At 33.9% G+C, this 14,318-nt stretch overlaps 1 protein-coding gene across 7 annotated transcripts in view; it reads right to left on the minus strand.

Moving 5' to 3' along the window:
- The window catches only part of TTC21B (tetratricopeptide repeat domain 21B), a 97,425-nt gene that overhangs the window by 41,935 nt on the left and 41,172 nt on the right, over positions 1-14,318 (minus strand). For all 7 annotated transcript variants that reach the window (XR_002516126.2, XR_002516127.2, XR_002516125.2 and 4 more), the window contains 5 exons: positions 13,260-13,398; positions 9,880-9,986; positions 3,866-4,054; positions 1,872-1,982; positions 785-866 (listed from right to left, as the gene is read on the minus strand). Coding sequence is in view for 4 of the 7 variants with exons in the window: in XM_031651315.1 (XP_031507175.1) it covers positions 785-866; positions 1,872-1,982; positions 3,866-4,054; positions 9,880-9,986; positions 13,260-13,398 (628 nt within the window). In the remaining 3 variants the exon portion in view is untranslated. The remainder of the gene's footprint in view (positions 1-784; positions 867-1,871; positions 1,983-3,865; positions 4,055-9,879; positions 9,987-13,259; positions 13,399-14,318) is intronic.

The raw sequence follows: 14,318 nt of genomic DNA on the forward strand, positions 1-14,318 counted from the left end.
AAGATAAGGGATGAAATACGCTCTGGTCTCCGGCAGTGCCCTCAGGCTTGCTAGGATTAGGAAATTCCAGCCTGGTGAATCCTAGTCAGACTAGTTGTCTGCTCTCAAACGCTGTTTCCTGTTAAGATGTTTATCAACAACAATGCGTGCCCAGCAGGACATGGAACCTCATCAGTAATTCTAATTTCACCCTGGCCTTCTGATCTTGCTCTGCCTCTCTGCCCTTGTGATCTTTTATTGCCCTTTGAAGCATGTGATCTTTGTGACTTACTCCCTGTTCATATCCCTCTCCCCTTTTGAAATCCCTAATAAAAACTTGCTGGTTTTGCGACTCAATGAGCATCATGGAACCTACCAACAGGTGATGTCACCCCCGGAGGCCCAGTTGTAAAATTGCTCTCTTTTGTACTCTTTCTCTTTATTTCTTAGACCAGCTGACACGTAGGGAAAATAGAAAAGAACGTACGTTGAAATATTGGGGGCTGGTTCCCCTGATAGTTTTCAGGAGACAAGAGAAAGTGGGAAAAAATAGTTAGAATCAATGAATTCATTCTTGGAATACAGTAGGATTGCCAGGTTTGTGCTCATAATTTAAAGTGAGACCCGTCAACAGTGTTGCATTTTCCTTATGGCCATTTCAGCTATTCAAGCCCATGTGTGGAACAAGTAGACAGTCTGATTCAACTAGGGATGGAGTTTGCCCAAGGGCAAAACCACTAAACAGAAGAAAAAGGAGTAAGGGAGGGGTGACTGAACTCAAAAAATACTATCAGTGGGTATTTACCTGGCTTACGTTCTAAAAGCTGCTGTAAATGAAATACCGCTTGTTCATAGTCTTGTTTTCTGAACATGAGATCAGCCATCATCTATAAAGATAAAAGTTGGTTCTAAAAATATTGCCATGTATTTTACACAACATCTTCTTCCAATCAAGATTTAACACTAGAAAAATATAGATGATAAACATGAGGAGGGGGTAGCATTTTATAAAAAGGAGGAATTTAAGGTTCAAGCCCACCTTGAGCAGAATAACTTGGAGATCAGTGTAACAGAAGATAATCAAGGATGTGAAACAGATTGCTCTGCTTGCAAAATTGTATTTTTAGCAAAAAATATGTTCCTAGCAGTTGTTTTAAAAACAGAAATTTGAAAGGAATTGCACACTGTATGTGCTATTGTAGAAAAGATAACTCACTGAACCTGACTAAAATAACAATGAGAAGATTCAAAAACAAAACAAAATTTAAATCATAACTATTTTGAAAAATTAAAAATGAGCAAGACCTACTGAGATTTTTCTTATTATGTGCTTTAAAATGCAGATTTCATATATTTCTTTTTAACCACAATAACTTTAAATAAACCTCACAAAATGTCATCCACGTAGCTGTCTGCACAGCTAACAAATATTTTAGTCCACATAAAAATAAGAAAAAAAAACAACCAAAATTCTATTCAAAATAGAACATCTTAGACTGATATATGAAGTTGTTTTTTTCCCCTGTAACTCCAAAAATTCCACCCAAACTCTTAAATGTGTCCACCATTCCTAAGTACTTAAAAGTTAGTTCTTAGCAAATTAGTGTTACCACATGAACTCCACCTAACCAAGCATCCCCTTAGGCATAAATAAAAAAGTAACTAGACCCAAAAGGGCATGTAAAAACCTGACCTAGGTTTATCTTTCTTATAAATAAAATCCTAATGATTCTGGGTCTTTATTGGTAAAATGTAGTAATGTAAGAAAAATGTTATTTCTTCCAAAAGCCAACATGAGCCATGTCTCATCATCTAGTAGTAGTTCCATGGGGTAAAATTTAAAACTTATAAAACACAACTGCTTTTATTGTACCGAAGTTCCTTGGACTGACCATGGTAGCAGCTTCATTATCCTGGTCACTCTGAAGCAGTAAAGCACACTGCCGCAGGCAGGAATCAGGGTCATCTTGTGCCAGGTATAATCGTGCCAGTTCCAACATAATCTGTAAAGCAAAAGGCTAGATTCATCAGACACTGTACAGAATAAAAAGTGAATGAGGAAAATATGTGGACACAGATTAAACTTTAGTTGACCAAAAGTCATTGCAATAAAAATGCCAAGTATAATAGACAAAAAAAAAAACCCCACAAAAAACTGTATGTATACCATCTCTATTTTCTCTTACACTAGAGAAAAAAACAAAGCAAACAAACAAAAAACAGAGAAATAGGTAGTAACTCGCTTCAAAAGTAGAGTGACATAATGCATTGTGAAAAGAACACTGGTCTTAAAACCAGGAGATTGGATTCTAGTCCCAGCTCCTCCATGACAGGGCCAAGTCAGGTCCCTTCTACCTCTCTTAATCTGCTTTCTCATTTGTAAAATAAAAAGCTTCAAGCAGATAATCTCTAAGGTATGCCTCAGATTTAAAAGTAGGATTCCAACTCCTTTAGCCACCACTGAAAAAGGTATCTGTTTGGTTATGCCTTGCTAAAGATTGTTTTTGCCCTTTATCTGAAAAAACTATATTAATAAAAATGTCCAAACTAGTCATTAAATTCTAGAGGATAGTTGTCTTTTGTACATGATCACTTACTTAAGTGTTTAGCCATTAATTATTTTCAAAAATTAATAATCTCTCCAGATCTTCTCAGATCTTGACAGTTAAAACATTTTAGTTTTTATATAACCAGTCATGTATGTAAGTGTACTACACCAAAATTATCTTTACATTTATTCTCCCACTGTGCCATATGAGGCCATAGATTCAGCCTAGCCATTTTTGCATCCTTAGTACTAAACACCAATTGAAATACAGAGTGTACAACAGCTGTTTAGTAAAAGGAACTGAATTATCTAAATCCAGATATTTGTGATTGAGAAATTATTTAAATTATTTTAAAATTATTTCAATTATTTTGATAAATTAAATTGATAAAATAAATTAATTTGAAAATTATTTAAGTTATTTTGATAATTAAAAACATAAATATTAAAACAATTTGCAAGTTGCTTTATATTACTTGTTCCATTACAGTTTTTAAACTGTAATGTTCTGCTTTTTTTTTTTTTTTTTTTTGACAGGGTATTGCTTTGTTACCCAGGCTGTAGTACAGTGGCATTATCATAGTTAACTGCAGCCTTGACCTTCTGGGCTCAGGTGATCCTCCTGCCTCAGCACCCTGAGGAGCTGGGACTACAGGTACATGCCACCACGTCTGGATAATTTTTGTACTTTTTAGTAGATGGGGGTTTAGCCATGCTGCCTAGGCTGGTCTTGAACTCCTGGAGTAAAGTGATCCACCTGCCTTGGCCTCTCAAAGTGCTGGGATTATAGGCATGAGCCACTGCATCTGGCCTTAAACTTTAATATTCTTAATGTAAGGCACCATATAAGATTTTGAAAGTTTTTGAGGAATAATATTAATCTTTTAACTTGTATTTTTGTTATATTTCTTTGTAAATCTTCTTCTTTTTCTCTATTTTATTTTTTGAGATAGAGTCTCGCTTTATTGCCCAGGCTGGAGTGCAGTGGTGCGATCTTGGGTCACTGCAACCTCCACCTCCCAGGTTCAAGTGATTCTTCTGCCTCAGCCTCCCAAGTAGCTGGGATTACAGGAGGCACCCCCCCTCCCCCCCACCATGCTGGCTAATTTTTGTATTTTCAGTACAGACAAGGTTTCCCTATGTTGGTCAGGCTGGTCTCAAACTCCTAACCTCAGATGATCCACATGCCTCGGACTCCCAAAGTGCTAGGGTTACAGGCAAGAGCCACTGCACCCTGCCTACATCTTCTTTTAAAACAAGCTGGAAAAAATTTTACATCTGAGGAAATTAGAGGACATCTGGAATAAAAGGTACTTAAAATTTTATAAAGGTACTGACCTTATTATCTGTTTCACAGTGAACCAGAGCCTCTCTATAAAACTTAATTGCTTTTTCATAGTCTCGCTGAGCAACAGAATGTTTTGCAATCTCTGCACAAATTTCAGCTGCTAAATGTTTCTGTGCAGGAACTGCATCTGGCTGTTCCATCTGAACACGTTTTAGTACCCGAGCTTGTAATTCTCGAGCCTAGAAAAAATCAGGATAAAAGGAATAAAAAAAATAAAGAAAGGAAATTAAATTCTCTATAACTCACACACAGCATAATTTTACAGATTTATTTAAACATTATGAACCCTTGATCTAACAAATCCTGATCCAAAGAAAATGTATTCTTGAGATCTCAAGCATGTACTTCTTTGCAAATGAGCCAGCATGCATGTATCTTTCCAACAAAACACTTACGGAATTACCGAGTCTTTTCTCACTGTTACAAGCACGTGTATAGGAAGTTCACTAAGGAGGAAATACAACCTTGAAACAAATACAAAGAGGTGGGGCCTTCCTCAGGGTAAGAATGTAGAGTAGATTGTTAAATTGGAAGAATATCAGCCTTTCCACCCATCCATCTGGTTTCTGGAACATTGACATGTTCCTTTGATAAATGGTAAGAACTCCCATGTTTTAGGTCTTCAAAAATAAAATTCACGTTTCAGCTATACATAATGATTCACTAATGAATGCATTCATTTAACAAATAGTAAATGCCTACCACATGCAATATATTATGCTACACACAGGGCACCCTTCTTGGGAGTCTTGTCAAAATGTTAGCAAACAATTGCTTTGAAACAGGTTTTCTTTTTTTTTATCCTCTCAAGCCAGAGGTTTAGAGAGTCATAACAGCATTCTTTTGCAAATGAAATAAAAATATAAGTGTATATAGCATGTGGTTAACATTAAAACTGTTTCATGAAATTTTTATTTTGGTTATATTAATATGTGTTTAAGTATGTCAGTATATGTACCTTTGTGTGTTTTGGATTATACATATGCATACATCTGTTCATGTTTTTACATAGCTACACACATATACACACACTCATGCATGTGCTCCTAGTAAAAAACCTGAAAACAATTGGTTTAGATAGGACGATCTCTGTCTTGCAGGAAGGCATCCTTGCATCCCTGAATTCTTGTACCTCTACATATCAAGATGTCCTCCTCTGACATCACTTAGCCGATAGGAAAGTAGAAAGCAGGGAAAGACCCCGGGGCCCATTCCTAGCACCTCAGGGGTAAGGGTACCATCCCAAGGACACAAGTTTCCAGGTAGCAGCCTCCAAGAATTTTGTTAAAGATGTCCCATCACTTATGGCCCTCTACTGTTTTACATCTGGACTCTGAATTGCAAGTGTAAGAAAGAAAGTGAAAATTAAAGAGAAAGTGGAACAAATATTGGTGACAGAGGACCCTGGCAAACTGCCCCCAGAGGACAGTTGTCCCTTTTCTAACAAGATAAGCGGAAAATGCTGTTGCCATGGGAGTACATAATAGAAAACCTAACTCAGTCTTGGAAGTCAGGTGAGAATTAAAAGAATGGCTAGTAGTTACACCCTGGTGAGTTGGGGAAAAAGAGATGGCATGAAGAGATGGAATGGTTCATAGGCATTAGGAATCACATGTGAAGGAAAGAGAATAAGGGATACACTGTTTGATAAAATAATTAGAAGAAAAAATGGCTGAAAAGATACACAGAATATACAACAGGTAAGCCTGTTAAATAATCTACATTTTATCCTAGAGGCCATGGGAAGCTACTACGCCATGTTTATAAGCATTGGCATGACAGGACCAGGTTGCCTTTGGGAACCATCACCCTGGTGGCACTGTGAAGAACTGACTAGAGGGAAACGAGACTGGAAGAGGATGGGATCAATCAGGAGGATACTTCAGGACCGTAAGCAAGAAATAATGATGGAGTCGGCTAAAAGATGACAGAGAGGGCTACAGAAATGCAGAGTTATTGGAAAAGTCTGAAATGTTTAGGAAGCAAAATTCCAAAGACTTGAGATTTCCCTAAATTTACCATTTCTGTCACTGCCAAAAATGTTTAGCAACTTTGCAAAAACACTATGACAGAACCCCTAAGTTACATCATGTGAAAAATTAAGCTCAATAAATGGTCTCTGAATAAATGAACAGAAAATATCAAAAACTTTGACTCCACTTACAGGTTTCTGTTTGAATTGCATCTTCAGATTTGTCTCTTTGTCATTCAGAATATACAGCATTGTCATCATTGGGAAGAATGTTACAGTTCCTCACACCTTATCAAAGATGAATAATCCCTGGGCTCTAACATATAAACTCAACAGTTTGGGGTGCTGGTATTGCCTAGCCATGGCATGCTGTTTTTTGATGTTGCTTCATATGTCTGCTTTTATAACACAGGGCCTCATACAACTATGGTGACTGGGACTAATGATATTCATAAAGGAGTGAACTGAGCTAAATTTATTTCTAAAACGTTTTAAAAGTCTACATTTACCAAAGATTACACTTTCCTTCTAGCTTCTGATAGCTAACCTATTGCTGGGTGCAATTCTCTATCATGTGATTCAGAAAATAAGAGCTAAAATGTACCAACCACTAAGGATAAGATATTAACATTGTTTAAGATTACATACTTTAATGATATCATAAACTTAGATGGATATCACAGAATCTAATAATCCAAGCTCAATTCATTCACAGCTAGGACAAAAAAATTTTGGGACTTTCTACTGAAACTTGGGTAAGCACCCACACTCATGCACACACACGTGCACACACACATATACACACCCCTGTCGGTTAAATCTCAAAACCAAAACACTATAAATTATTTGCAGAATGCAGAACTCTTCCGGGTACACGGGAATCAAATCGAAAGGTGACTAGTACAGTATCCTGGAAAGCACAAAGGGTTAGGACTGAGGCATCTGCATTCCACTTCAAACTCTTCTAGTAACCAGCTGTATAATCTTGGACAGATACTCTCTGTGGAAAAATGAGCACAGTATTACATAAACTGCTTGCTTACCTCAGAGACCTGTGCTTCCAACATATCACAGGAGCTCACAGACACAGGATAAATAGAATGAGATAAAAATGGTCTTTTTAAAAAAATCAAGTATGAAGAAGGCAAGTGATGATTTCACAACTAGACAACTGCAAAACAAACCAATATTATGGATCCTATCTGGGGAACGGTAAAGTGCCTCCAGGGAACTTGGGAAGTAAGAATATCCCTCTCAGAAGTAAGCTGCAAAATCAACACATAATAGATAGAGCAGATAGGCAAAATCGCTTAAATGAGATGGAGAACCTAGAAGATTTACTTAAAAATCTTCCAGTATCTGATACTGAAATAAAATATATCACATTGTGTTCCCTATAAACAAAGGTTCAAACAACTAATTTAAAATGCCTGACAACAATAATGGAAAAGGCAAAAGTAGAATAACAGAATTTGAATAAGAAGAAATGTGTGTTGTAATGTAGCTAACACTGAAAAATAATAAAAGGAGGTATAAATAACACAATAATAGAGGGGAAAGTGGAATAAGAATAATTTAACTCATAAAAGTCAAGAAAATTCAGAAAAAAATAAATTATAAGATGGCAAATCCAAATCCAAATATAATTCATAATTATATTAAATGTTAAAAAATTATAATAGATTAAGATTGTCAAGAAAAAAATTATATGCTGACAGATCTTCAATAAAAGGACACGGAAAATTGAAAGTAAAAGAATGCAGGAGATATACCATGCTAAAAGGAAGCTGGACTTAGCCATATAAACACAAAACAAAGGAGATTTTAAAGCAAGAAGCATTACTAGAAATGAAGAAGGCCATTTTATTATTTTAAAGAACTTAATTCACCAGGAAGATATTGTAATTCTAAATCTGGATCATTCAATAATGTATCTTCTAAATAAATGAAGCAAAAATACATACAACTAAATGGAAAAAGAGAAATCCACAATCACACTGAAAGACTTTAACATCCCTCTCATACAAACAGACCAAAACCAAGCAAACAAATAACAACCAAACCCTAAGAACAGGGAAGATGTAGAGAAATCAATCAACAAATCTGACCTAATTGACATATGGTTGAACTAAGTATTTATTAAGTTGGTGCAAAAATAATTATGGTTACAGCAATGCTAGAAACACATTATTTCAAGTTCACAAGGAACCTTTACCAAAATTGATTATAACATGGGATGTAAAGCAAGCTTCAACAAATTGCAAAGGATTGAATCATTCAAAGTATGCCTTGGCACAGCAGAAGTGTACTAGAAATCAGTATCAAAAAGATAACAAGCAAATCAGAACTCCATAAAAATTGAATGCTACACTTTTAAATAACCCACTGGTCAAAGAACCAGTCAAAGTGAAAATGAGGAAATGTTTTATAATAATAATAATAAATATAATAATAATAAAATAATAATAAACTTGTGGAATGCTGATAAACCAGTGTTGAGGGAGAAATTTATTGCTTCAAATGAATAAGAAAAGAACAAAAGCTTGAAATCCATTACCTAACATACTATTTCAAGAGGCTAAAAATTAAAATAAAATAAAAATTAGTAAACCAAACCCAAAGAGTGTAGAAGAAATTATGAGGTTGAAAGAAAATATTTCATGAAGCCAGAAAAGGCAAACGTTGACCCTTCGAAAATATTAATAAGATAATGAACCCCTAGCATAATTGATTATCAAAGAAGAAAAATAAAATTACTAATACCAGGTTTGTAAAAGGGGATCTTTTTCACTGCATTTGTAGACATTCAAAAGAAAAGATACAATAAATAAGTTTATGTTAATACATTTAACAATAAACTGACTACTTAAAAAAATCCAAATTGATATAAGAAGCAATTTGAAAATGATCAGTCTGAAGTCTATTAAAACCTTTCCTTCAAAGAGTTGGGTCTCAAGGTCTGGAACACTGAATTGTTCCAAACATCAAAGAATTAGCAGCCAGGTGCGGTGGCTCACACCTGTAATCCCAGCACTTTGGAAGGCCAAGGCAGGTGGATCACCTGAGGTCAGGAGTTTGAGACCAGCCCAACCAACATGGTGAAACCCCGTCTCTGCTAAAAATACGAAAACTACAAAAATTAGTTGGGCATGGTGGTAAGCGTCTATAATCCCAGCAACTCGGGAGGCTGAGGCAATAGAATCACTTCAACCTGGGAGGCAGAGGTTGCAGTGAGCTGAGATCACGCCATTATACTCCAGCCTGGGCAACAAGAGTGAAACTCCGTCTCAAAAACAAAACAAAACAAAAAAAGAAAAAAGAAAAAAAGAATTAGCATCAATTTGTTGAACACACAGATGTAGAAATCCTGAACAAAATACTGTAAAACATCTTTACATTCCAACAAATCTTTTAAAAAATTGTATCAAAGTAACATTTATTTCAGTGATATAAGTGTAGTTTAACATTTGAAAATAAACCAATTTAATATACCACATTTGAAAAGAAAAATGGGAGGAAAGACATATGATCATCTTGACAGATGCAGAGAGTATATTTGATAATAATTTAAGTGACTTATAAAGAAGTTGTTAGCAAACCAGAAACTGAATCATCACAAAAAAAAACATCAACCACTTGGGAACATACCTAAGGAAATCTGTGTAAAACCTCTATGTTGAGAACCACAAAATATTAAGAGAAAAAAGAACAACTAAATAAATGGAGGAAGAAAGCACTAAGTTCAAATCCTGATTATGACACTAGTCATATGACTTCACACAAGTTATTCAACCAAGTCTCCTCAGCTATAAAACAGGATTTAAAAATTCCAATCTTTCCTAATTGTTATAATAGTAGTAATAATATATTTAAAATGTATAATCCATAAGCATTCAATAAGTATTTCGATTTTGACATATTTTCTGCAGCTGTTTGGCCAAAAGAGATTGCTTTCCTCTTATACATGGCATATTTCCTTCTGCATCCATCTCCTCCTACCTCATGACCACACTCACAGACAAATGCGTTTACCTGTTGTAATGCAGTGATCGCATCACCAGGTCTTTCCATTTTACTATAAACTTTTGCTAGAAGAACTTGACAACGTCCATCCTCCATGAGAGCTGACAGTTCATTTACTATGAAAGAATGGAATGTAATGGAAAAAATTATTCATCTTAAATAAATATTCACATTTTTCCAGAATTTTAAAAACTGGGCTCTAGAAAAAATGATTTTGAAAAATACTGAATACAGTTAAAATTTTCTCAGTTACCTGAAGAATGGTCAAATTAAAAAAAAAAAAAAGAAAAGAACAGATTTAAGATAAAAACTGGCTGGATGAAAAGTTTAAGAACTGGTTAACAACCAGAGGCTTTTCTTAGACATATATTAAGAGATAACAATTTAATACCACAATAATTTCCAGTTTTACCCTTAAGTGTATAAAAATTTGTTTACAGAAGTCATTAAAAGAAGATACGGTAGTTGCTATATGCAGTTAAGAAGATAACTGCTCTTTTAAAAATCAAAGATACTTGATAAGCAATAAAGTACAGTTATTAAGAGCACTGACTTTGATGTTGAACAGTCTGGTTTCAAATCTAGGCTTTACCACTTACTAGCCCTTTAATTTTGAGCATGGTACTTAACCATTCTGTAATTCCCTCTCATCTGTAAAATAGGAAAAATGATAGCACTTACCTCACAGGGTGGATGTAAGATTTTAAAAGCTAATAAGTTACTAAATAAGTTAAAATATGCAAAGTAATGAAAACAAACTCTGGTACATGGTAAGTGCTTTTTAAATATTTGGTTAATGCCAAATACTTTATAAAAAATTTTATAAAAAATAGGGTTATATAAAAAAATAACCCTAGATAATTAACAAAAATGTTTCCTCCACCATCTGTCAAGTGTACAGTTCATGACACGCCATGCCATTTTGCCAACTAGGTAGTTTTGAACGTATCAATAAAACTGAGTTTCAGATTGCTAAATTTAAAATGGGTATGATTATATCTGCCTCAAAGATGAATATGAATCCTGAGGAGATAATGTATGAAATGTATATGAAGGCATCTGCGTATGTCATGGGCATGCTCAGCAAATATTAAATGAAAGATTTTATGTTACATGAATATAATATACCCACTGTAACTAAAACAGATGATACTTGAATCTCTCTCCCCGTACAAACTTTTCAAAATGTATATCCACATTTAGGCCTTTCAAGTGTTTCAAAAGAAGATCTGATAAATCCATGCATATATTTTTATGGAACTAATAATACTTCATACAATAAATACGTTTATAATTAGAAGAATTTAAGCACCAATATCATCAAAGCTAAACTAAAAGATCATTTTGAAAATATCAGAAAACTTACAATCGGCTTCTCTCATCATGTGTTCAAATGTATTTTAAAGCTACACTAAACATGTTGTTGGCAAAAGAAAAGGAACATACACAATGGAATAAAATAAAGATTCCTATCATCAGAGTAATGTATATGAAGGAGTTTATTATAAAATAAAGGAGGCAGTTCCATAAATGGCATGAAAATAAAATTGGCTATACACTTTGGAAACTATATACTAAAACTTGTATATGGAATAAAGTACATGGATTAAAGTTCTCAACATAAAAATTAAAACAATATAAATGACAAAAATATATGGAAGTACTTTCATAATGTTAGGATTAGGGAAGAACGACAAGAAATTTTAGAGAATGACAAGAAATTCAGAAACAAAAAAAAGACATGAAAAGCAGATATATGATCATTAAATATTCTACTTGATCAAAGATACAATAAACAAATCTGATAAAAGACAGCCTGGGAGGAAGTATCTACAACATGAATATTAGGTAAAAGATTAAAGACAAAGAATATAATTAAAAATTCCTAGAAGAAAATAAGATACATAAAATACCTAACCTTATCACTCATCAAAGAAATGCAAATTAAAATAAGTTTATTTTTCATGACTAATATGACATAATGTCAGGAAGTTTTTAGCCTTAAGAAAGAACAATGGGGCCAGATTCAATTCTAGAAAGTACAGAGAGGTATAAGTATATAAAGAAGGATTTTATCTCAGTACTGCTTCCAACTATTCCTCAAGCTAAATGTGTATTCCAATATGAGACTCATCAAGTCAATTATGATATTCACATACAGTGGAATACTCTACATATGCTAAAAAATAAAGAAGAACTATATTTCTAATAAGGAAAGGAGTTATTAAATGAAAAATGCATACTGCAGAATTATAGGTGCACTATAATCTATTTAGAAAGAAAAAAGTGGTAGGTATAATAATTGTGTATATATGAGACAGGTAAAGATGGGGGCAGGGAGACTGATTATCATGATATACAAGTTGTTAAATATGGTTTTCTCTGGAGAGTAGGAGAGGACACAACTTTTACTCACTTCTGTAATCTTTAAATTCTCGCAATGGGTAATCACTTTTATTGAAAAATAAAGATCTTTAAAAGGCAAATTTTCACAAACTTGAAAGAAGGTAACTTGATAGTATCTAAACAAATTTTAAATGTACAAAATCTTCAACTCAGCACCCTACTTTAAAAAATACATGCAAATGTACACTAAGGAATGATACAATGATATTTGTTGTAACACAGATTATAATATCAAAATAATGGAAAACAAACTAAACATCCAATAATTTCAAGAAAATTAAGTAATTTATTGGCATTATGGAACATTATGATGCCTGTAGATAGAATAATATGAATAAAAATTCCTAGAAGAAAATAAGACACATAAACAAAATAATACCTAACTTTATCACTCATCAAAGAAATGCAAATTAAATGCATGATGTACTGACATCAAACTATCTGGGACATGTATGTGGAAAAAATTGCAGAAAAGCAAGAATAACAGTTTTGTGCAGGAAAATCACATTACATTTATATATACACAAACATATATAGAATATTAAATTACAAGCTACTAGGGAGGTAATTTGAGAACAAGGCAAATGGAATTCATAGGAGAAACAGATGACTTATGCATTATATTCTTTTATAGAGCTTGAATTTTAAAAAAGAAACATGCTACTTTTGTAAAAAGTAAAGATTACAAAAATGTTAATGTGCTTAAATATGAGGTAGTTGTTATTTACAGATAATTTACTTTCTATTATTTTGGGAAGTAAGCTATATTTCTATAACACAATTAACTGTTTCATAAATCTGCTACTAGGTTTTAAAATATCACATTTTAGTAGAGTGGCATTCTGATAAAAGAAAAAATATGCATGTATTTATATAACCAACCACATATAAAATATTGAGAATACAAATACATATTTATGCAATATAAAAATAAAATGGATCAGACTTATCAGACTTTTTTCAAACCAGAAAGACTTTCATACCAGGTTCATGAGCCAGAGCATGTTGAAGAACTTTTTCTGCTTTGTCATACCATTTCAATTTTAGTAAGAGCTCAGCCAGGTCATAGCAAAGATAATTCTTTTGTCCACTTTTCAGAGCAGTTTCATAGTAAGTGATTGCCTAAACAAAATTCATTTCATTTAAGGGAACAAGACAATGAGAATGGCATTCAAGCACAGCTATTTAACACATTACAGACTTAAAGCATAGGTATAACTAGAAATAACCAGGAAGCATTGTAGGCATATGCCTGCCTGTCAATTAAGTATGCCATTCTTCTCAGAGAATAGATCATCACATGAAACAACTAACATTTCTTTTTCTTTTACTTTTTTTTTTTTTTTTTTTTGAGACAGAGTCTCACTCTGTCACTCAAGCTAGTGGCGCAATCTCAGCTCACTGCAACCTCTGCCTCCCAAGTTCAAGCAATTCTCCTGCCTCAGCCTCCCAAGTAGCTGGGATTACAGGAGCTCACCACCATGCCCAGTTTTTTTTTTTTTTTTTTTTTTTTGTATTTTTTTTTTGTAGAGATGGGGTTTCACCATGTTGGCAAGGCTGGCTTCAAGTGCCTGAACTCAAGTGATCCACCCGTCTTGGCCTTCCAAAGTGTTAGGATTATAGGTGTGAGCCACCACACCTGGCCAACAACTAACATTTCTTACGATAAGTAACTAAAGAACGGTACTTGGCAAATAATTTTGTTACAGGTTTTATGAGGCCAGGGAACCTTATCAAAGGCATACATTTTGCTAGCTATTGTACATATGGTCAACAATTACCAGGAATAGGGCAAGAATATAACAGTTAAAGAAAAATCTGTTTCCCCTACTGGAAAAAAAAAATGAACTCAAAACACATAGCTTGCAAAAACTGGTGCAACAGAAAGAACATTTATCATGTTTTGTTACATAATGAAAGAGATAGAAGAATAGCAACTTTACAGTAATTGATTTGATAGCAAGGATTCTAGCTGCAAGATGAAGCAAGCTCTAGGGTCCAAATAATCATCACAAAATGAAGCAATGAAGAATCTGAGATAC

Source organism: Papio anubis, chromosome 10 (assembly GCF_008728515.1).
Source record: "Papio anubis isolate 15944 chromosome 10, Panubis1.0, whole genome shotgun sequence".
In the NCBI taxonomy this organism is placed as follows: domain Eukaryota; kingdom Metazoa; phylum Chordata; class Mammalia; order Primates; family Cercopithecidae; genus Papio; species Papio anubis.